This window comes from Hyla sarda, chromosome 2 (genome assembly GCF_029499605.1).
Source record: "Hyla sarda isolate aHylSar1 chromosome 2, aHylSar1.hap1, whole genome shotgun sequence".
Classification (NCBI taxonomy): Eukaryota; Metazoa; Chordata; class Amphibia; order Anura; family Hylidae; genus Hyla; species Hyla sarda.
Window position 1 is genome coordinate 512,792,074 of NC_079190.1, and position 24,828 is coordinate 512,816,901.

The 24,828-nt window shown below is 47.9% G+C and overlaps 1 protein-coding gene across 2 annotated transcripts; it reads right to left on the minus strand.

Moving 5' to 3' along the window:
* Positions 1 to 4,650: 4,650 nt before the first annotated feature.
* TIGIT (T cell immunoreceptor with Ig and ITIM domains) lies at positions 4,651 to 23,875 on the minus strand. Of its 2 annotated transcripts, none has more exons than XM_056559931.1 (5): positions 23,852 to 23,875; positions 18,118 to 18,212; positions 11,535 to 11,864; positions 7,750 to 7,850; positions 4,651 to 4,905 (listed from the first exon to the last, which is right to left on the minus strand). In XM_056559931.1, the coding sequence occupies exons 2-5, from the start codon at positions 18,176 to 18,178 to the stop codon at positions 4,741 to 4,743; spliced, it is 657 nt and encodes a 218-aa protein (XP_056415906.1). In that variant the 5' UTR covers positions 18,179 to 18,212; positions 23,852 to 23,875; the 3' UTR covers positions 4,651 to 4,740. The 2 variants fall into 2 exon arrangements, with proteins under 2 accessions (XP_056415906.1, XP_056415907.1); XM_056559932.1 differs by lacking the exon at positions 23,852 to 23,875 and adding an exon at positions 13,776 to 13,878 and having other exon boundaries at positions 18,118 to 18,165.
* Between the last annotated feature and the right edge of the window lie 953 nt (positions 23,876 to 24,828).

Here is a 24,828-nt window from a genome sequence, read left to right on the forward strand (position 1 = left end):
CCGGGTCCACTTCGCGATCCTCCGGTGTCTTGCGCATCTTCTCCAGGGTCCGGGCCTCGCTTTCCGGCGTCGTTATTACGTCACTATGCACGCCGTGCCGACGCAGCAACGTAATAACGTCACCAGAAAGCGAGGCCCGGACCCTGCAGAAGATGCCGGAGAATCGCGAAGAAGACACAGGAGCAGCGGGACAGCATCGGGAGCCCCTGGGACAGCATCGGGAGAGGTGAGGACCTGGTCCGGAGCGACGGGGACAGGTAAGTACAGCTTCCTATACTTTACATTGCACGGATCCCTCAACATACGATGGATTCGACAAACGATGGGTCGTTTGGAACGAATTACCATCGTATGTTGAGGGACCACTGTACATGGTAGAGGTGACAATAAAAGACTTTTAAAAGTCAAAGAAGGGGCAACATCATGAATTCCTCTATCCACTTGGGACTGTTTAAGGGAAGAAATGCAAAAAAAATAAAGCTGTACTTGGTCGATGGTCGATAACATGAATTTTCTGTATCCTACAATTGGCCATTGGAGGCTGCACGAGTGGGAGGTGAAAGTATCGAGCTGTGATTGGTAAAAAGGGTGAGAACATCAAGAAAGGATTCTGTCTAGAATATAATTCATGTTTTCCCATCCAGTGTGCCTCCAGCTGTTGCTCCAAAACCATTACTCCCAGCATGCTCATTTTGCAACACCTGGGGGACCACTGATTGGGAAACACTCACTGCAGGGGGTAAAAGTAACAGAAACAAGATGGATGTGTGGGGCCACAAGGAACAGTTCTTGTATTCTACTTCTGAAGAAACATAAAGAAATGTTCGGGAGTCCTACAGCTGGGGTAATTGGAGGCTGCTTAAGGGAGGGATGAGAATTAAAGACAACTTTCACACTGCAGTTGTGCCACGTCCTTAAAGAAGTACTCCGCTACTCAGCGTATTGGAACAAACTGTTCCGAACGCTGGAGCGGGCGCCAGGAGCTCGTGACGCCATAGTCCTGCCCCCTCATCATGTCACACCCTGCCCCTCAATGCAAGTCTATGGGAGGGGGCGTGACAGCTGTCACGCCCCCTCCCATAGACTTGCATTGAGGGGGCAGGGCATGACATAATGAGGGGCGGGGCTATGACATCACGTGCTCCCGGTGCCGGCTCCAGCATTCAGAACAGTTTGTTCCAAACGCTGAGCAGCGAAGCTGAGCAGCATATGTTTGCTATGGGGATTTTTCTCCTGCTCTGGACAGTTCCTAAAATGGACAGCGGAGGTCAGCAGAGTGCACTGTGGTCGTGACGTAAGAGAAATCCAAAAAGAAAAGAATTTCCTCTGTAGTATACAGCCCCTAAAAAGTGCTGGAAGGATTAAGATTTTTTAATAGAAGTAATTTACAAATCTGTTTACCGTAACTATCTGGCACCAGTTGATTTAAAAAAAAAAAAAAAAAGTTTTCCACGGGAGCACCCCTTTAAGATTTCGGACTTAGAAACATACTTATTCTTTTGAAAGAGGAAGAGGTATTTTGGGGTGTTTTTTTTGCAGGATGAGACTCAGATTAGCAACCAATGCTTTTTTTTTATTCTTGTACTCAAAAAATAATTTTAACTTAGAGGCTAAAAAAAAAAAAGGTAATTTTTATTTTTATTTGTTCACAAAAAAGTTTTTTTTAAAATATTTTAAAGTATTTCAAAATATATATAAAGAAAAAAGTCCCCCCCTCCCCCCAATAAACTTCAAGTCAACCCCCTTTCCCATAAAATAGAAAAATGTAAGCAAAAAAAAACCACATCTGGTATTGGTGGATGCAGAATTTAAAGAGGTCAGAACATGGCGATGCACAGATTACGTTTTTAATAGCAAAACATAATAAATTTATAGTAATACAATATTGGCATTGTTGGAATTAACTTTGCATGTCAGTTATACCATATTATGGAGAAAAACTATTGTCCAGAAAAATTGTGCAAAATTTGACACACAAATAATTTAGTTCCTGGTTTTGTAAATCCCCGAAGTGCTGAGGCCCCTCCCATCCCTGTCCCTGATTGATAGTCAGCCAGAAGCGGAGCCCTGTTTCCAAATCCCATTCCTGCGCTGTGGATACAAATTGTGCGCAGGTGTGAGGTTTAGAAACAGCGCTCGGCTTCCAGCTGACTGTCAGTCAATCAGAGACAGTAATGGGAGGGGGAGTGAGGAGGTGTTCCAGTCCTCAGCACTTCAGGGGGTTGGAAACATGGAAGCTCAGACAGATATATGGAAGGTACCACGTGTCTCCTTGTCCTAACAGCATCTAACAGGGTCAGCAGGATGGAATGTGAATTGCAGCTGATAAATTCCCTCTAGCCCTTTAAGGACACAGGGCGTACAGGTACGCCCTTACATCCTGGTACTTAAGGACACAGGGCATACCTGTACGCCGTGGGAATTCCGGCCCCCAACACTCGCCAGGCGGGGACCGGATCGGGATGCCTACTGGAATCATTCAGCAGGCACCCCATGCAAACCCCTGGGGGGGGGGGGGGGGGGTCCTGAGATTCAGATCGGCGATTCCAGGTCAATCGGGTCCCCGGTGACCCGGAAAAAAAGGGTAATAGGTGCCGTCTGAAACCGCATCTACCATCCTTTAGCAGCAGGAGTGAGGTGGCACTGGTGCCACCTTACGATCGTCCTGATTCAGGACTCCTGCTGTTGGGGGTTTCCCTAACGGCACCCGCTCCGCCCCTGTTCCGGATTGCAAGAGCGGGTGCCGGGAGTATGTACCTGAGGCTGGGGCCCCCGATCCCCGGCAATGTCACTGCATGCTGAGAGTTGTAGCTTTTGCAACAGCTGAAGGCACACTGGTTGCAAAACACTGAGTTTGTTACCTAACTCAGTGTTTCACAACCAGAGTGCCTCCAGCTGTTGGTTGCAAAACTACAACTCCCAACACTGAGTTAAGTAACAAACTGTGTTTTGCAACCAGTGTGCCTCCAGCTGTTGAATAACTACAACCCCCAGCATGCACGGACAGCCAAAGGGCATGCTTGGAGTTGTAGTTTTGCAACAGCTGGAGGTTTTCCCCCCATGTGAATGTACAGGGCACAGGGTGAGTTTCTTGCTGCAAGTTTGAGTTGCAGCAAATTTTCCGCTGCAGCTCAAACTCCCAGCGGGAAGCTCACTGTTAACCTCCGCCGTGTGAATGTACCCTAAAAACACTACACTACACCTAAACAATATAGAGGGTAAAACACTACAAATACACATACCCCTACACATTTAACACCCTCCCCCCCCCCAATAAAAATGAGAAACGTCTGGTATGGCAGCCTCCAGCTGTTGCAAAACAACAACTCCCAGGCAGCCATTGACTTTCCAGGCATGCTGGGAGTTTTGCAACAGCTGGAGGCACCCTGTTTGGGAAACACTGTCGTAGGGTAATTTTGGTATCGGAGGCAAGTGTAATTCTTGCATCCAGGTCCGTTCCTATGCAAATCCCTTATGTAGTCCTCAAATACGCATGGCGCACTCACTTTGGAGCCCTGTAGTATTTCAAGGCAACAGTTTAGGGCCACATATGGGGTATTTCCGTACTCAGGAGAAATTGCGTTATAAATTTGGGGGGGCTTTTTTTCCTTTTACCCCTTATAAAAAGGTTGGGGTCTACTCCAGCATGTTATTGTAAAAATATTTAATTTTTTTATTCTAACATGCTGGTGTTGCCCCATACTTTTCATTTTCACAAGAAGTAAAAGGGGGAAAAAAAGGTCCTCAAAATTTGTAATGCAAATACCCATATGTGGATGTAAAATGCTCTGCGGGCACGAAACAAGGCTCAGGAGTGAGAGCGCCATGTACATTTGAGGGTATTTGCACAGGTGTGGCTGATAGTTACAGCGGTCCTGACATAAACGCAAAAAAAAAAAAAAAAAAACACCCACATGTCACATGTGACCCCCATATTGGAAACTACATCCCTCACGGAACGTAACAAGGTGTATAGTGAGCATTTACGCCCCACAGGTGTTTGAAGAAGTTTTGTTAAAGTTGAACATGAAAATGAAAAAAATTTGTATTTTTTCACTAAAATGCTGGTGTTATCCCAAATTTTTAATTTTCACAAGGGGTAATAGGAAAAAAGAGTATATAAATACCCCATATGTGGATGTAAAGTGCTCTGCGGGTGCACTACAGGGCTCAGAAGAGAAGGAGCGCCATTGGGCTTTTGGAGAAAGAATTTGGCTGGGATTGAAGGCCATGTGCGTTTACAAAGCCCCTGTGGTGCCAGAACAGTGGACCCCCCCCACACACACATACGTGACCCCATTTTGGAAACTACACCCCTCACATAATGTAATAAGGGGCACAGTGAGCATTTACACCCCACGGATGTCTGACAGATTTTTTGTAAAATGTAATTTTTCATTTGCACAGCCCACTGTTCCAAAAGTCTGTCAAATGCCAGTGGGGTGTAAATGCTCACTGCACCCCTTATTACATTCTGTGAGGGGTGCAGTTTCCAAAATGGGGTCACATGTGGGGGGGTCCACTGTTCTGGCACCACGGGGGGGCTTTGTAAACGAACATGGCCCCCGACTTCCATTCCAAACAAATTTTCTCTCCAAAAGCCCAATATTGCTCCTTCTCTTCTGAGCATTGTAGTGCGCCCGCAGAGCACTTTACATCCACATATGGGTTATTTCCATACTCAGAAGAAACGGGGTTACAAATTATGAGTCACTCACACTTCTTCTTCCTTCCAGCATTTTACATGTTATACAAGATGATATTAAAATATTCATTGTTTTCCTTCTCTTCATTTGTTGACCCGTTCGGGGGCCGATTGGATGGTGTTAGGATCGGGGCCGGATTTGATCCTCCTGATTTCGCTCTTGAGGGGGTGATATTGGTGTAGAAGGTCTTAATGTTTTTCTAAAAATAATAAAATTAATATATTATTTGTTTCTGCTGCTCCACTCCAGGGCAAGAATAAAGTGGTTTGTGGTCAGTTCACATTACATGAAGTTTTCATCCGTTTTCTTATTGAAGTGCGTTTTTTTTTTAATATTGCCCTGAGGCGAAATTGGTTTGGCCTATAATCCGTGTTCACATGATGTGTTTTTACCATGTTTTAGAGGTGTATAACTACTATATATCCAACATATGGGCTAAAAAAAATCTGGAGTGCTTCTTTAAGGTCACACTGGATACAACTAGATAACCTACAGCAGTGGTCCTCAAACTGTGGCCATCCAGATGTTGCAAAACTACAATTCCCAGCATGCCCGGACAGCCGTTGGCTGTCCGGGCATGCTGGGAATTGTAGTTTTGTAACATCTGGAGGGCCACAGTTTGAAGACCGCTGACCTTCAATATATATGAAGATGCAGTCTGTTAAATAGCGCTCCCCTGCTCCTGTACGCACAATATGCAAATAGCCTACGTAATGTATGTACAAGAGTGTAGCTTTACGCTGCAGGCCGCGTGATGACATCATTTCATCACGCGGCCTGCCAGAGAAGTCCAGCGCCACTCCAGAGGATTCTGGGGGCCCGGCCTCATCGCAGGATTGGCAGAAAGGTAAGTGTTTTTTTTTTCTGTTTTTTTTTAGAGAACCTATCTGGGGGCATTTTTAAGTGGGGACACTACTTAGTGGGGGCATGACCTACTTGGGGGCACTATCTACTAGGGGCATGACCTACCTGAGGGTACTACCTACTGCGGGGATTACCTACTACCTACCAGGGGCATTATCTACTAGGGGCATTAACTACCTGGGGCAATTCCTACTGAGAGCATTACCTACTACTTACCTACTGGGGGCATTACTTACTAACTACCTACTAAGGGCATCATTTTCCTTGGGGCACTACCTATTGAGGGCATTACATACTACCTATCTGGGGGCACTATCTACTGAGAGCATTACCTACCTGGGGGGTACTACCTACTACTAGGGGCATTACCTCCTACCTACTGGTGGGCATAATCTACCTGGGGCACTACCTACTGAGGGCATTACCTACTACCTACCTACTGGGGCCATTACTTACTAACTACCTATTAAGGGCATAATCTACCTGGGGGCCCTACCTACTGAGGGCATTACCTATTACCTACATTTCTGGGGGCACTATCTACTAAGGGCATTACCTACCTGGGGGGTACTACCTACTGAGGGCATTACCTGCTACCTACCTACTGAGGGCATTAACTACTACCTACCTACTGGGGACACTACCTACTGAGGGCATTACCTACTACCTACCTACTGGGGGGCATAACTTACTAACTACCTATCTGGGGGCAATATCTACTAAGGGCATTACCTACCAGGGGGTACTACCTACTGAGGGCACTATCTACTGGGGGCATTATCTACTGGGGGCATTACCTACCTGGAGGGGCACTATCTACTGGGGGCATTACCTACTACCTACTGGGGGCATAATCTACCTGGGGGCACAACCTACTGAGGGCATTACCTACTACCTACCTACTGAGGGCATTACCTACTACCTACCTACTGAGGGCATTACCTACTACCTACCTACTGGGGGCATTACATACTAACTACGTATTAAGGGCATTACCTACGACCTACCTGGAACAGGTGTGGAATGTGTTCAAAAAGTTTAATGCCTAATATGTTTGCTGTGACAGATTCTGCGCTGATGAGTTATGGTTGTAAGAAATCTACTTGACGATCTGAGCAAGACAGAGAAGAAAAGGAAAGAGAACGACTTCAAGAAGACGTCTCTGTGAGTCAGTAGATGTAACTGCACTGTAATCACTTACACAGTCTGCAGAGCCTGTGCAGAGCCGGGGTTATCACTATATGGACTTTGTATTGAGGAATATTGGTCTATGTTCAGTGCTTTTTATACAGTCACTATGTGGTAGTAATGGTAGTGATCATGGTGTGGCGGTATTAATCTCCTTTGTCTACCCGTATTATTATGGTTAATATAAGTCTTAGTATACAGAATTTGTTCAGTAACCGTACGATGGTAATATGTATGATGATAATATTCCTCATTGTATACTAGTATTATTGGTAATATTGGTCTTAGTATACAAGATTTGGCCAGTAACAATATGATGGTAATATGTATGGTGATAATCCTTCTTGTATACTGGTATTATTGGTAATATTGGTCTCATTATACAAGATTTGGTCAGTAACAGTATGATGGTAATATGTATGGTGATAATATTCCTCCTTGTATACTAGTATTATTGGTAATATTGATCAGTATACAGGATTCGGTCAGTAACAGTATGATGGTAATATGTATGGTGATAATCCTTCTTGTATACTAGTATTATTGGTAATATTGGTCTCAGTATACAAGATTTGGCCAGTAACAGTATGATAGTAATATGTATGGTGACAATATTCCTCCTTGTATACTGGTATTATTGGTAATATTGGTCTCAGTATACAAGATTTGGTCAGTAACAGTATGATGGTAATATGTATGGTGATAATATTCCTCCTTGTATCCTGGTATTATTGGTAATATTGGTCTCAGTGTACAGGATTTGGTCAGTAACAGTATGATGGTAATATGTATGGTGACAATATTCCTCCTTGTATACTGGTATTATTGGTAATATTGATCAGTATACAGGATTTGGTCAGTAACAGTATGATGGTAATATGTATGTTGTCAGGCCTTGAGCTGTGTAAAGGGCCCCAAAATGTCTGATGTTAGCCTTGCCTGTATCCACCGTGCACACACCATCTCACTCTCTCTGTATAACATGATTCACCTTGTAATAGAAGATCCCGGCACCTATAGCAGCGACCACAAGAAGGACCCCGAGTGCAGAGCCGATCCACAAATAAGGATTATGTAACCAAGTGTCTGGAGCTGGGGAGATGGAAACGTGTGCAAAACATCATACAGGAGAATGCTAACTAAATATTGGTGTATCTAACATTATCATATGCGATACTGTCTACTCAGCTAATGTATCTTAGCTTACCATGTGTAATACGGTCTGGTGAGCTGTTGTATCTAATCCTGTTGTGTGTGATACTGCCTACAGAACCACTCTATTTAAGCCTGTTATGTATGATACCCTCTGTGCAGCAGCTGTATCTAAGCCTATCCAGTATGATACTGTCTGTTAAGATGCAGTATCTAAGCCTATTATGTGTGATACTGTCTGTTAGGCTGCGGTATCTAAGCCTATCATGTGGGATACTGTCAACAGTTCAGCTATAGCTAATCCTATCATTTGTGATATTGACTGCTGGGTCGATTTTATGGGACATACTGTATTCTGAGCCTGTGTATCTAAGCCTTTCATGTGTGATACTGTCAGCTCAGTCTCTGTATATAATTCAGCGGCCTATTCTGCCTATAGGTGGCGATGGCCCTGCCAGAAAGCCCCTGGAAAGTACAAAATGGGAGAGGAGGGGGCACATGACAGGGGGTGTAGGTAGCGGACTTAGGTATTGGTGAGGGGAGCTAGGCAGGAAGGGACGAGGGGTTGCAGGAACAGGAAGAGGAGGAGTCATTCCGGGGAGAGAAGCCGTGTGAGAGGGTACCTGCGATGGAGCTGGAGGCCTTGCTTCAGAGGGTGCGGGCTGCGGCCTTGCTGCGGGGTCCGGGCTGGCTGGAGGAGCAGTTGCTGGGGGTGGCCTCGGGCTCCGGCTCGGGGTCCTCCTCTGGTCCTGCTCCGGGGCTTAGCTCGGGACCTGGATCTGGAAGTGTCCTCGGTTCTGCATTACCTCGATGATTTTTTTGTTCTTGGGTCCGGCGGGGTCGGCGTTGTGCGGGGTTTTGCTGCAAACGATGGAGAGGGTGGCGATCCGGTTTGGGGTGCCGTTGGCCCCGGAAAAGATGGAGGGGCCGTCCATGGTGATTACGTTTCTGGGGATTGTGGGGGATTCGGTTCGGATGGAATGTCGGTTGCCGGATGACAAGTTGGCTGAGTTGCGGTCGGCGGTGGGGGTGGCCTTGCGGGCGTGCAAGGTTCAGCTGCGGGAGGTTCAGTCTCTGCTGGGTCGATTGAATTTTGCGCGCCGCATCATGCCGATGGGGCATGTCTTTTGCCGTCGGCTGGCGGGGGCGACTGCGGGTGTGCGGAGGCCGCATCATTTCATGCGCCTCTCGGCAGAAGTGCGGGCGGATTTGGAATTTTGGCAGGCTTTTCTGGCACGTTACAATGGCAGGTCTATGTTGATGGAGGCCATGGTGTCCAGCGGGGATCTCGAGCTGTTCACGGACGCAGCGGGAAGCGGCAGTTTTGGGGCATTTTTGCAGGGGCAATGGTTGACTGGAATCTTGGCGGAGTTCGGGGTTGGTGCAGAATCTAGCTCTGTTGGAGCGGTTTCCGATAGTAGTGGCGGTGGTGATTTGGGGTGAGCAGTTGCGGAACCGCAGGGTCTGCTTCCGCTGCGACATCCTTGGGGTCATTCAGGCGGTGAATTCCCCGTCGGCGGGGTCTCCGCCGGTGGTTCGCTTGCTGTGACAGTTAGTGTTGCGGGGGTTGGAGCTTAACACGCATTTTGTGGCCAGACACGTGCCGGGGGTGCAGAATGATATTGCTGACTCTCTCGGTTTCAGTGGGACAGTTTTCGGGAGTTGGCGGCGGAGGCGGAGGGGCTAGCCTGCCTGGAGTGGCTAGCCTGCCTGGAGTGGCTCTGGAGCGGGGTCTGACTGTGGCATTCGCTCTACTTCGCCGGTGTGCGGCCACGTGGGACGGCTATAGCCGTTGCTGGACTGAATGGGAGGTGTTGGGGCTGAGGTGGGTGCGCCTACCGCCCCGGCAGGTTGGGAAGCGTTGGTTTTGTATTATGTGGGCAGGTTGTATGGGGATATGGTTTCGGGGTCTGGTTTGAGCCGGCGCCTAGCAGCGCTGGCGTTTTGGTTCAAGCTGCGGGGTTTGCAAGACTGGACTAAGTCCTTCCTTGTGCGTCAGGCAGCTCGGGGATATCGGAGGGGTGCGGTGTTGCGGGACTCCCATCGGCCTGTATCTCTCCCGTTGCTGGTGCGCTTGGGGGAGGTGTTGGTGGGGGTCTGTAGTTCAGGTTATGAGGAGACTCTGTTCCGGTTGGCGTTCGCACTGGCTTTCTTTGCGGCATTTCGCATCTCTGAGCTGGTGTCGCCTAGTAGATATCGGGCGGGAGGGTTTGCGGTGGGTTGATGTGATTTTGGTGGGTTTGGTCTTGGAGTGTGTTTTGTGCGTCTGGCGGAGTTGCAGGGGTCAGGGATGTACCTGGTTTCCTGCTTCAGGGCTTTTGTGGTGCGGCAACCGGTGGGGGAGGGGGGCCCTCTGTTGGTGCACGAGGACGGCTCATTTTTGTCTAAGTTTCAGTTTGTGCAGGTTTTTCGCAGGCATGTGCTTAGGAGTGCTGGGCTATGTGGCGGGGGAGTATAGTTCGCACTCTTTTCGCATTGGGGCGGCAACGGAGGCGTCCAGGTGGGGATTAGGGCCGGAGGTTTTCGCTGGCTGGGGAGGTGGGAGTCGCAGCGATTCCACTTGTATGTGCGCTCTCATTTGCTGTGAGATTGGGCGTTGGGGGATTGCCGGGTGTTGGCTGCGTGGTGGGGTACGTTTTGCTGACTGTTCTAATTTTTCTTACAGATCCAGGGCCCTGCTTGGTGTGGGTTGTGGGACATTCATATGTGCGCAGGGGTGGAGAGAGGGCTGCGGTGCGACTGAATGGGCAGCAGTTGGGTTTCCCGCGGGCAGTGGCTAAAGTTTGTTGGTTGGGGCATGGGGGGCTATTGTGGTCAGTGGTCCGTCATATGGAGTTGGAGGGGCCTTCATTTGTTCATTGACCGGGACGGTGTGCACTTGACGGACATCGGGATGGACCTGTGGACTTTGTCCATCCGGGACGCTGTGGAGAGAGCAGTGGCTTTGTGGAGGGGCGGCCGGGTGTAAGGGGTCACAACCGGCCGCTGTGGCGTGAGCTGGAGGGGGATTTGGAGGCATGCTGGAAAGATGGTGGAGGCCCTGTGATAATGGCCGGGGGGGACCTGGGTTGGGAGCCAGCTAATCATGGGGGTCCCTAGCGGAAGGGACAGAGTGGGTCTCCGAAGGTGGCGCCCTTGGGTCAGGTTATGGTCGACCAGGGGCAAAGTAGGAGACAGTGCTTGGAAAAGAAGCTGCCTTCAGGTCCCCTTCCAAAATGGGGAGGGTTATATATTTTTGGTTGGGAGGTTATGTTAACCCTCAATCAGGTGTTGGAGATTCTGTTATTTATTTGTTATTTAATTTGTTGTTGTTTATTAAAGAGTAAAAATGGTATATAATTGTTACTTCGTTAATAAAACGGTTGGTCCGCTGTGGCCTTTGTACCATACGACGAGTCTGTGGTTATTTATGGGGATAGTGGTAAGGAAAAAGGGGGTAGTGAAGATGCAAGGGTAGCGTAACTCTACTCTCCCCTAGTCATGTTATGTTCAATGCTGTCTGATTAACCAGTATCTAAGCCTATCAAGTGTGATACTGTCTGCCGAGCTGTTCTATATAATCCTTCCATGCGCAGTTCTGTCTGCTGAGCGTCTGTAGCCGATCCTGTCCGGTGTGATACTCACATAAAACCTGTAGGTAAATCTTGCCAGTAAACTTGCCAAGCGGGAAGGTGTTGAAGATGCAGCAGTACTGCCCGCTATCGTTCCTCCTGACGCCTTGTATAGTAATCCCATAATCCTTTGCTAAGGACACGCGGTCTGAGAACTCGTTGGGCACCATCCCTTCGATGTCATAGTTACTGACATGAAACGCGATGTGCACGTTGTTGCAGTAGTTCCAGTTGACCTGGGTGACTGTGGTGCCACCTATGGGCAGATGACACTGCAGGGTTACTGTGCTGCCCTCTGTGGCCGTAATATTTTGAGCGCTGAGGATCATTTCTGCTGATGCTCCTGGAAGTTAAGGACAGATATGAATATTGGGATAATTCTATAATGTGACATGTGGCATGCTTAAAAGTGCCCCCCAAATCTTCCCCCCCCCCCACCCCCAATTAATTTATAGTACAGCACCCTACTAAAACAGTGGTCTCCAAAACCACATCTCCCAGCATGTTCTCACAGCAAACACTGGTGTTGGGGTAATGTACGTGCCCATAGCAGTGCCACCTGTGTCCCTATCAGTTCTTTTTATAAGGCAGGGCTGTCCAACCTGTTGTCAAAAGCTGCCTGTGCATGCTGGGAGTTGTAGATTTTAAACATCTGGAGGCCACAATTTGGAGACCACTGGTCCAGGAGATTGGTCAAGCCTCCACTTAGCTTCCTGTTTTGATGACTCAAAACTCTAGGTAAAGAAGTAGTCACAGGAGGTGCTTACTGCTCCCCCACAGACTGCCTCTTCACACTGCACAGGCCTAGTATTCATCTCCCCTTATGAAGATGATACATGAAGTTCTAAAGCCAAATGCAACTGTGGTATGGTGGGGTGTGTGGTGCCGGGCAGATGTTGTTACCCTAGGGCAGTGGTCCCCAACCTGCAGACCTCCAGATGTTGCAAAACTACAACTCCCAGCATGCCCGGACAGCCAACGGCTGTCCGGGCATGCTGGGAGTTGTAGTTTTGCACCATATGGAGGTCCGCAGGTTGGAGACCACGGCCCTAGGGGCAGATGGTATTAACCTCTTGTATTCGTGACGCCAGGGCATGGTTTACCCTATAACAACCTGAGGGTATACCGCTGGATCTTGGGCTAGGCACGGGGGCAATGATGACTCCGATGCCAAGTTACGTACAGCGGTAGCTTTACTGAGGGTAGACAGATGGTAAAGTCTATACAGTTCAGCCAGGGCCCAAGGAGGTGACCAGTGACGCAGAGACCTTGCCGGCTTACTGGGACTTGTAGTAGGACTGGGAATTTTAGTGCAGGCCGTGTTGACTAGACTGACAATTATTGCAGGTTTATCTAACTTGCCCTTGACTGCGGCTGCAGACTGGGCCTGAGGCCTCCAATGTTCTGGACACTGAGACGACTGCACTGGTCCTCAGCAACAAGAGAGAGAAGCTAAATCCACCCAGGGATTATATGGGGAAGACTAGCAGGGAGCCTATAGGTCACCCTTGGGGTCAGCTGGTCACTGGTACCTCCTGGGTAACAATCATATGGTACATTTTATTACAGGTATAACAAATCTTATAACACAAAACATATGTACAAATGGGGAAACAACTACAGGGGGCCCTGGGGACACGGAGGGGCACTGCCGGACAGGGCAGGAAAGGTACGGAGGCAACACCATCCCGCACTGGGCCACCACACAGCGAGCTACCACAGGGCTGTAGATGTTATACCAAGGGCCAACAGGTGCAAGTAGTTCCACGCGGGTCACAATAGGGGGATTGAGATCATGGTGGTGCCCCCAAGGCACACATAACATTGGTAATAGGGGGGCTGCACAGATGTTTGGGTAAAGGTAGTGCCTTGTTTCCCCCAGGGCACTCCTGAATGCAATGCCTGGCCGCTTGGCCCTTGGGGCGCCCTTGGTGTTGCACAGGTGCATTAGTACCCAGGACACCGAGAGCAGGAAGAATGTTCTAGAGAGTCAGTGAGCTTCCTGAGCTAGTTCCTGAGATGATAAAGTCCCTCTCAGGGAAGGCTCTCAGCAGTGGAGGTAGTCCTAACCTGACTGTGGTCCACTAAGGTCAATGAGAGGTCCTCCACAAACGGTACCTTCTCAAACTAGAAGTGATTCTGAAAGAAAGATGCCCCTCGGGCCGGGACAAAGCCGCTTCTCATGGTGTTTTAGAGACGATATTTACAGGAACAAGACCTGGTCCCTGAGTAAGCGACTCGTTCTTTCACTTACCTAGTCCTACTCAATAAGGTTTGATTGTGATGTCCGTCCCCTCACAGAAAGTTCTGAATATTTACTAAGTTCTTGGTCAGTTCTAGTTAGGAAGAAACTTTATCTGAAATGAATGTGCGGACAGAATGTTGGGTTATAGGGGTATTCCGAAGGAAAAAAAAATTCAGATCAACTGGTGCTAGAAAGTTATACCAATTTATAAAATGAATTCCATATAAAAAAAAAAAATCTTAATCCTTCCAGTACTTATCAGCTGCTGTATGCGCCACAGGAAGTTGTGTAGTTATTTTCCGTCTGACCACAGTGCTCTTTGCTGACACCTCTGTCCATGTCAGGAACTGTCCAGAGCAGGAGCAAATCCCACTAGCAAACCTCTCCTAGTCTAGACAGTTCCTGACATGGACAGAGGTGTCAGCAGAGAGCACTGTGGCCAGACTGGAGAGAACCACACAACTTCCTGTGGAGGCAGCTAATAAGTACTGGAAGGATTAAGATTTTTTAAATAGAAGTAATTTACAAATCTGTAGAACTTTCTGGCACCAGTTGATTTGAAAAAAAAAAAAAAAATGTTTTCCACCGCAGCACCCCTTTAACCCCTTAACGACCAAGGACATAAATTTACGTCCTGGTGCTGCGGTACTTAGCGCATCAGGACGCATATATATCTCCTGGACATGACCGCAAGCATTGGAGTGATGCTCGGATCATGCGCGGCTGGTCCTGGAAGACTCACCGGTAATGGCCGACATCCACGATCGCACGGATGTCTGCCATTAACCCCTCAGATGCTGTGATGAATACAGATCACGGCATCTGTGGCAGTGTGGTCAGAAATATGGATGATTGGATCCATTGCCGCAGCGATCCGATCATCCACAACGGCGCACGGAGGTCCCCTCACCTGCCTCCGCCGCTTCTCACGGGTCTTCTGCTCTGGTCTGAGATTGAGCAGACCAGAGCAGAAGATGACCGATAATACTGATCAGTGCTATGTCCTATACATAACTCTGAACAGTATTAGCAATCAAAGGATTACTATAAATAGTCCCCTATGGGGACATAAAAAGTGTTAAAATGAAAGTGTAAAAAGTAATTTAAAAAAAAGTTTAAAAAAATAGAAAAATCCCCTCCCCCAATAAAAATTTTAAATGTCCTTTTTTCCCATTTTACCCCTATAAAGTGTAAAAAATATAAAATAAAATTAACACACATATTTGGTATCGCCGCGTGTGTAAATGACCGAACTATTAAAATATAATGTTATTGATCCCATACGGTGAACAACATGAACGTAAAAATGTAAAAAAGCGCAAAATTGCTGCTTTTTTGTCACATTTTATAAAAAAAAATTTTTGAAAAAATGTATAAAAGTTTTATAAACACAAATGTGGTATCAATAAAAAGCACAGATCATGGCGCAAAAAATCAGCCCTCATTCCGCCGCTTATACAGAAAAATTTAAAAGTTATAGATCGTCAAAATAGAGGGATTTTAAACATACTAATTTGGTAAAAAAGTTTGCGATTTTTTTTATAAGTGCAACAATAATAGAAAAGTATATAATCATGGGGTCATTTTAATCGTATTGACCCACAAAATAAAGAACACGTTATTTTTACCGTAAATTGTGCGTCGTGAAAACGAAACCTTCCAAAATTTGCTAAATTGAGGTTTTCTTTTTAATTTCCCCACACAAATAGTATTTCTTTGGTTGCGCCATATATTTTATGGTAAAATGATTGATGTCATTACAACGGACAACTGGTCGCGCAAAAAACAAGCCCTCATACTGGTCTGTGGAGGAAAATCTAAAAGAGTTACGATTTTTTGAAGACGAGGAGGATAAAACGAAAGCGCAAAAATAAAATTGGCCTTGGTCCTTAAGGGGTTAAGAAGTTTTTAAACACACCCCCCCCCCCCCAAAACGTACAAATTTACAAAATATTCACTAAATTTTAGCAGATTTTAATTTATCGTATCTTTCGTGACCTAATTGCGCATGTTCACACACAGTAAAAAAAACACAGACATAATTTACTAATTTACAACCATATATTTAGCCGCTTCCGAATAAAAAGAAAAAATTTGCAACCGTTTTCTTTTTTTTTTTTTTATATTATTATTTAGCTTAAAGGGGCACTACCGTGGAAAACTTTTTTTTTTATCAACTGGTGCCAGAAAGTTAAACAGATTTGTAAATGACTTCTATTAAAAAATCTTAATCCTTCCAGTACTTTTTAGTGGCTGTATATTACAGAGGGAATGTTTATCTTTTCGGATTTCTCTTCTGTCGCGACCACAGTGCTCTCTGCTGACCTCTGCTGTTCATTTTAGGAACTGTCCAGAACAGGAGAAAATCCCCATAGCAAACATATGCTGCTCTGGACAGTTCCTAAAATGGACAGCAGAGGTCAGCAGAGAGCACTGTGGTCATGACATCAGAGAAATCCAAAAAGGTAAACATTTCCTCTGTAGTATACAGCAGTTGATAAGTACTGGAAGGATTAAGATTTTTTAATAGAAGTAATTTACAAATCTGTTTAACTTTCTGGCACCAGTTGATTAAAAAAAAAAAAAGTTTTCCACGGGAGTGCCCCTTTAAAATACCAGCTGTAAATCCATATCGCCCATATTTTTTTTACTGTGGGTGAACACACCCTTGGGCTGCATTTTTTTTACATATTGCAGTAATGTCGCGCCTTTTTTTGCGGCAAATAATCGCTGCAGTTTTCGAAGTTGCAGCAAATAATCACTGTTAGTTTTTCCTCTAAATTCACAAAAAAAAAAAAAGATTTTCGCATTTTGTGACGCATTTAAAAATCTACGGGAAACGGCCTGATCTAATGCTTCTCGCAGCTGAGGGTTTGCTACAGTGATACAATCCTCTGTGAGCTAAACCCACCGGCCGCACAGATCAGATAAAAAAGGGGTTGTCCAGAAAGACCAGAGCTAACTTCTTCCAGCGCCACCACCTGTTCTCAGGCTGTGTGTGGTATTACAACTTGGTTCCAGTCAATTAAATTGTGCTGCAATACCACACAGAGCCTGAGGACAGGGGTGGCGCTGTTTTTTTTTTTTTTTAGAAGAAATTAACTAATTAATTAGTTTTCTATTCCTGGACAACCCCCTTTTATTGAGATGCTAACAATATATTAGGGCAGGTAAGACGCTGTTCACATGATGTTTGAGCCCTACGTTTGGTGTATACAGAAGACGCAAACATAAGTAAAGAACGTTGCTTAGTTGATTATGTAGACCAGTTTCCTATGACACCTCCAGCCGCTGCAAAACTACAACTCCCAGCATGCCCAGACAGCCGTTGGCTGTCCGGGCATGCTGTGAGTTGTAGTTCTGCAACAGCTGGAGGAAGACTGCTTCGAAAACCCTATAATACACTATGAATGATCAGGGAAACTGAATGCTATGAAAGCAAAGTGTTCAGCTTCCTATACACATTTAATACCAGTGTTTCCCAACCAGGGTGCCTCCAGCTGTTGCAAAACTACAACTCCCAGAATGCCCGGACAGCCGGTGTAGTGTTTTCCAGATTGGTTAGAAAACCCCTATAATACACAATGTATGATCAGGGAAGCTGAATGTTATGAAAGCAAAGTGTTCAGCTTCCTATACACATCTAATGCCAGTGTTTGCCAACTAGGGTGCCTCCAGCTGTTGCAAAACTACAACTCCCAGCATGGCCAGACAGCCAGTGTAGTGTTTTCCCGATTGGTTAAAAAACCCTATAATCCACAATGTATAATCAGGGAAGCTGAATGCTATGAATGCAAATTGTTCAGCTTCCTATACACATCTAATACCAGTGTTTCCCAACCAGGGTGCCTCCAGCTGTTGCAAAGCTACAACTCCCAACATGCCCAGACAGCCGGTGTAGTGTTTTCCCGTTTGGTTAAAAAACCCTATAATCCACAATGTATGATCAGGGAAGCTGAATGCTATAAAAGGAAAGTGTTTAGCTTCCTAAACACATCTAATACCAGTGTTTCCCAACCAGGGTGCCTCCAGCTGTTGCAAAACTACAATCCCAGAATGCCCGGAAAGCCGTTGTAGTGTTTTCCAGATTGCTTGGAAAACCCCTATAATACACAATGTATGATCAGGGAAGCTGAATGCTATGAAAGCAAAGTGTTCAGCTTCCTATACACATCCAGTGTTTCCCCACACTGGGAGCTGTAGTTTTGCACCAGCTGGAGGCACACGGGTTGGGAAACACTGATCGAGACAATTGTAGCAAATCCTCAGCTCTCAGATAAATTAATGAGAAATTAAAAGTTAAAAAATACTTTTTTATCGTAAAAGGATTAAACTTTAATTTAGGACTCACCTGAGACGACGAGGAGAAATAATCCCATTTGCAGAGCGGAGTGCCTTGTGTGCGGAGTCATTGCGACATAGCAGGGGTCGGGGTCCTCACTTACTCTGTGACACAATGGAAGCGTTCAGGGGGGGAAGTGACTGTGTCCAGAGGAAATGTACAAACCACACGTGCATCTTTGTGGTGCAGATGAGAAGTTGATATTCACATGTGACGGGTGTGAATACTTATAACAACAACAATACCTACAGCAGTGACCACCATCCTGGAGCTCTTTAGCTTGAGGCTGGCCGGGCATGCTGGGAGTTGTAGCTTTGCAACAGCTGGAGGTAAAGGTAAAAACTAGTAACCCTCCCACGTGCTCTGTGCTGGGGTAATGTAGGTGCCCATGGCAGTGCCGCCTGTGTCCCTTATTATAAGGCAGGTATGTCCAACCTGTTGCCCTCTAGCTCTTGCAAGACTACAACCCCCAGCATACCCAGACAGCCATCTATGATGCGGGGGCCATTGTAATGACCGGGTCCTGTTCAGATTTATCACTTCTCATATTCTATATATATATCAGGTGACTTAATTTATAGAGAAGAAAAAAGAAGAAGTGGAAAATTACCTGAAGGAGGAAATAAGGAATTATACCCTATAATGAGATCCGCACAATAAGTGCGGAGTACAACATGAGGCCGTCATAGCCCTGTGATGTGACCCAAAGGCCCAGACCCCATTGCCCTGTGATGTGACCCAAAGGCCCGGACCCCATTGCCCTGTAATGTGACCCAAAGGCCCAGACCCCATTGCCCTGTGATGTGACCCAAAGGCCTGGACCCCATTGCCCCGTGATGTGACCCAAAGGCCCAGACTCCATTGCCCTGTGATGTGACCCAAAGGCCCGGACCCCATTTCCCTGTGATATGACCCAAAGGCCTGGAACCCATTGCCCTGTGATGTGACCCAAAGGCCCGGACCCTATTTCCCTGTGATGTGACTCAAAGGCCCGGAAACCATTGCCCTGTGATGTGACCCAAAGGCCCAGACCCCATTTCCCTGTGATATGACCCAAAGGCCCGGACCCCATTGCCCTGTGATGTGACCCAAAGGCCCAGACCCCATTGCCCTGTGATGTGACCCAAGGGTCCAGACCCCATTGCCCCGTGATGTGACCCCCGAGGCCCTGACCCCCTTATCCCTTTGCTGTGTCCAGTGAGGTGCCGCCCCCATGGATGGGACTTGTATCTCCGGCACATCCCACAGATGATCGATCGGATGAGATCTGGTGACCCTAAAGGCAGAGTCACCACCTTGATCTTTGTCATGTTCCTCAATCCTGAACAATGTCTACAGTGGGAGGAGGGGGGGGGGTATTATCCTGTTGATGGAGGTGGCTGCCATCAGGGGAAGGACTTGGTGTGTACAATGGTTAGGTAGGCGGTACCTGTCACTGTAACCTCCACATGATGCCAGGACACAAGGTCTCCAGCAGAACATTGCCCATCATAATTCCCCCGCCATCTTGTCTTCTTCCCATAATGCATCCTGGTTCCATCTTTTCCCCAGGTATGTGGCACACACGCACCCGGCCATCCACATGATGGAGAACGTCATCAGGGCAGACTGACAACACTCGGGGCCTCCGGACCAAAAAAAGGCAAGGGCCCCTGCTAGTCTTTGCAGCTCGTCAATCTTCTGCCACGCCCCTATTCCACCCAAATCCCACACACAATACACACTTCAACGTAGGTAAATTTCTACGACCAATAAAACTGGTATACAAGGAGTAATATATACCACCACACAATAACTGGATAATACCGCCATACTGTACTGAATAAAACCACTATACACAGACCAGTATACTATGCAGGATCTGTATAAGTGATTATATACAGGACCATATGTCTGTAGATATCAGCTGTACACAGGATCCGTATACCATATAAGCGATTACAGTTACATTTTGGGACTCACAATTACGTCTTTTCTGATCAGCGGCGCCCTCTTTCCGTTTCTTCTCCGTCCGGATAAGACCGCCATGTGGATCTCTTAACATCTGCAGGATAAACATGTCAGACTCAGCATTTTTTCAGTGCCCTCCCCTCCTCTACAAAATGTGCCCATCTATAGGCCCACAAACTGTAATAATGCCCTCCTTGGTGTCCTGCACAGTAAAAGGGCAGGTAGGTAGGTAGCCAGGTAAATAGGTAACTAGGTAGGTAGATATGGAAGCCAGATAAGCCAGGTAGGTAGAGGGCTAGCTAGGTAGTTAGGCAGTCATGTAGTTTTGCAACCGCTGAAGGTAAAGGTAAAAACTAATAACCCTCCCACGTGCTCTGTGTTGGGGTAATGTAGGTGCCCACGGCAGTGCCGCCTGTGTCCCTTATTATAAGGCAGGGGTGTCCAGCCTGTTGCCCTCCAGCTGTTGCCAAACTACAACTCCCAGCATGCCCGGACAGCCATCTATGATCCGGGGGCCATTGCAATGACCGGGTCCTGTTCTGTATGAGATTTATCACTTCCCATATTCTATATATATGGTTACTCAGTTTATAGAGAAGAAAAAAGAAGTGGAAATGTACCTGAAGGAGGAAATAAGGAATTCTACCCTATAATGAGATCCGCACAATAAGTGCGGAGTACAACATGGGGCCGTCATAGCCCTGTGATGTGACCCAAAGGCCCAGACCCCATTGCCCTGTGATGTGACCCAAAGGCCCAGACCCCATTGCCCTGTGATGTGACCCAAAGGCCCAGACCCCATTGCTGTGTGATGTGACCCAAAGGCCCGGACCCCATTGCCCTGTGATGTGACCCAAAGGCCCAGACCCCATTGCCCTGTGATGTGATCCAAAGGCCCAGACCCCATTGCCCTGTGATGTGACCCAAAGGCCCGGACCCCATTGTCCTGTGATGTGACCCAAAGGCCCGGACCCCATTGCCCTGTGATGTGACCCAAAGGTCTGGACACCATTGCCCTGTGATGTGACCCAAAGGCCCGGACCCCATTGCCCTGTGATGTGACCCAAAGGCCCGGACCCCATTGCCTTGTGATGTGACCCAAAGACCCGGACCCCATTGCCCTGTGATGTGACCCAAAGGCCCGGACCCCATTGCCCTGTGATATGACCCAAAGGCCCAGACCCTATTTCCCTGTGATGTGACCGAAAAGCCCAGACCCGATTGCCCTGTGATGTGACCCAAAGGCCCAGACCCCATTTCCCTGTGATATAACCCAAAGGCCCAGACCCCATTGCCCTGTGATGTGACCCAAAGGCCCAGACCCCATTGCCCTGTGATATGACCCAAAGGCCCGGACCCCATTGCCCTGTGATGTGACCCAAAGGCCCAGACCCCATTGCCCTGTGATGTGACCCCATTGCCCTGTGATGTGACCCAAAGGCCCGGACCCCATTGCCCTGTGATGTGACCCAAAGGCCCAGACCCCATTGCCCTGTGATGTGACCCAAAGGCCCAGACCTCATTTCCCTGTAATATGACCCAAAGGCCCAGACCCCATTGCCCTGTGATGTGACCCAAAGGCCCAGACCTCATTTCCCTGGAATGTGACCCAAAGGCCCAGACCCCATTGCACTGTGATGTGATGCAAAGGCCCAGACCCCATTGCCCTGTAATGTGACCCGAAGGCCCAGACCTCATTGCACTGTGATGTGATGCAAAGGCCCAGACCCCATTTCCCTGTAATGTGACCCGAAGGCCCAGACCCCATTGCACTGTGATGTGACGCAAAGGCCCAGACCCCATTGCCCTGTGATGTAACCCCCGAGGCCCGGACGCCCTTATCCCTGTGCTGTGTCCTGCGATATCGGATCCTGTGAGGTGCCGCCCCCATGGATGGGAATTATATCTCTGGCACATCCCACAGATGATCGATCGGATGAGATCTGGTGACCCTAAAGGCAGAGTCACCACCTTGATCTTTGTCATGTTCCTCAATCCTGAACAATGTCTACAGTGGGGGGAGGGGGGGGGGGGGTATTATCCTGTTGATGGAGGCGGCTGCCATCAGGGGAAGGACTTGGTGTGTACAATGGTTAGGTAGGTGGTACCTGTCACTGTAACCTCCACATGATGCCAGGACACAAGGTCTCCAGCAGAACATTGCCCATCATAATGCCCCCACCATCTTGTCTTCTTCCCATAATGCATCTTGGTGCCATCTTTTCCCCAGGTATGTGGCACACACGGACCCGGCCATCCACATGATGGAGAACATCATCAGGGCAGACTGACAACACTCGGGGCCTCCGGACCAAAAAAGTGATTATATACAGGACCATATGGCGGTAGATATCAGCTGTACACAGGGTCTGTATACCATATAAGTGATTATATACAGGACCATATGGCTGTAGATATCAGCTGTACACAGGATGTGTATACCATATAAGCAATTACAGTTACATTTTGGGACTCACAATTACATATTTTCTGATCAGCTGCGCCCTCTTTTCATTTCTTCTCCGTCCGGATAAGACCGCCATGTGGATCTCTTAACATCTGCAGGAAAAACATGTCAGACTCTGCATTTTTTCAGTGCCCACCCCTCCTCTACACAATATTTCCGTCTATAGGCCCACAAACTGTAATAATGCCCTCCTTGGTGTCCTGCACAGTAAAGGGGCAGGTAGGTAGGTAGGTAGGTAGCCAGGTAACTAGGTAGGTAGAGGGCGAGCTAGGTAGCCAGGTAGGTGGGCGAGCTAGGTAGTTAGGCAGCCATGTATGAAGGCCAGGTATGTACATAGTTAGGGAGCTGGGTATGTAGGTAGTTAGATAGTCTGGTATGTAGGTAAGTAGTTAGGCATCCAGGTATAAAGTTAGGTAGCTCCCCCCTTCCCCGTAGGTATAGGCAGAGTTACCCCCCCTCCTCTTCCCCATACATATAGGCAGAGTTACCCCCTCCCCCCTCCCCCATCTTCCTCATCGGTATAGGCAGAGTTAAAAAAAAAAATGATGCTCACCTGATGTCCCACACAGCGATCTCCTTAGCAGCAGGGGCCCGTGTCTTCTCCCCTCCACAGTACAGGCGCCAGATGAGTGACGTCATCAGCGCCTGCACTGAGTGCTGCGTGGGGGTGGAGGTGACGTCTCCTCTGTGTAAGCTGCAGATGTGGCTCAGACAGAGGGGATGCCTTCTCCTGTATGTACGTGTATCGGACATACTGGAGAAGGCAGCGCTGTCTGCTGGGGATCTGGGCCGAGTGTACAGGATCCTCAGTAGCGGCGGTGGGCCCTTAACCCGGCCGGGCCCTCGGAAGATGCCCCATTGGACCGGCCGGTCAGTCCGCCCCTAAAGGTCATCCATCAGACCAGGTGCCTTCTTCCAGTGCTCCAGTTCCAATTCCCATTGTAGGCACTTTCGGGGGGGGGGGGGGGGGGGGGATGGTGGACAGGGGTCACATGGGCTCTGACCGCTCTGCGGGGCCCCATACACCGCTGTGATGTCCTGTGTGATCTGACTCCTTTCTATAATACATAACATGAAGTTTTGCATCAGTTTGCTCTACAGCAGCTCTTCTGTGGGTTTAGAGCAGACGGCTAGCCCTTACACCCCACACATCAATGAGTCTTGAGCCCCCATGACCCTATCCCCAGTCACCGGTTGTCCTTCCTTGGACACTATTGAGGGAACTAACCACTACATACAGGGAACACCCAGCTGCTCTGGAGATGATCTGACTCTGGAGTGTCCATATCACTATTCGGCCTTTGTCTTAGTCTCTCAGATCCTTACACTTGCTTATTTTTCCTGCTTCCAACATCAACTTTAAGATCTGTCTATCCTCTCCAAGACGCCATTGCCACCAGAGAATCCATGTTATTCCTTGCACCTGGTTTTGATGTCATCGCCGATCAGTGTATATATACTCATATTGTGCTGCTATGCTCGCTGTGTTCTCTTCCTCCCCCAGGTTGATGGGCAGTTTCTCTTCCTCCCTCAGGTTGATGGGCAGTTTCTCTTCCTCCCCAAGGTTGATGGGCAGTTTCTCCTCCTCCCCCAGATTGATGGGCAGTTTCTCTTTCTCTTCCTCCCCCAGGTTGATGGGCAGTTTCTCTTCCACCCCCAGGTTGATGGGCAGTTTTTCTTTCTCCCCAAGGTTGGTGGGCAGCTTCTCTACCTCCTCCTTGGAATTGATGTCCAGGATGAGATCTGAGAGTCTCCTAAAGTGAGTGTCCCTCACTGCTGAGTATGTGGAGCAGTGTAGCAGGAATAGGCTTCATCCTCCACAGCCTCCTGGTTGCAGTGTTGGTGCAGTCTGCTCGGTGATACCCTGATGTCCATGCAGTGGGTGCTCAGGATCTGCTGGTTTCTAGGGTTCTGTAGTTTCTCCTGATATGGAATTAATCGATTATCTCTCTGCAGACTCTGGTACTGCTGTAACTTTCTAAGATGTTGAGAGTTGTTGTTTTGCAGCATTTGAAGAACCTCAACCATTGCTTTGGATGTTCAGCACCTTGGATAGATCCGTGTTTGATGGTCTACATAGGAGGCTAGGCCTGGATGTGAAGACTGGCCAACTGGTCTCCAAACTGTGGACCCCCAGCTGTTGCACAACAACAATTGCCAGCATGCCCGGACAGCCAACGGCTGTCCGGGCATGCTGGGAGTGGTAGTTTTATCAACAGCTGGAGGTCCACAGTTTGGAGACCACTAGGTTGAGAAGAAACGATGCATTGTGACTGGTTGCACTCTGCTGCTCCACGTCTTTC

Coding starts and splice junctions, on each gene's coding strand:
- TIGIT (XM_056559931.1), bottom strand. CDS start 18,178: ATGACTCCGCACACAAGGCACTCCGCTCTGCAAATGGGATTATTTCTC. Junction 11,865..18,117: donor ATTTCTCCTCGTCGTCTCAG/GTGAGTCCTAAA, acceptor CTTAACTTCCAG/GAGCATCAGCAGAAATGATC. Junction 7,851..11,534: donor GATTTACCTACAGGTTTTAT/GTGAGTATCACA, acceptor CCATCTCCCCAG/CTCCAGACACTTGGTTACAT.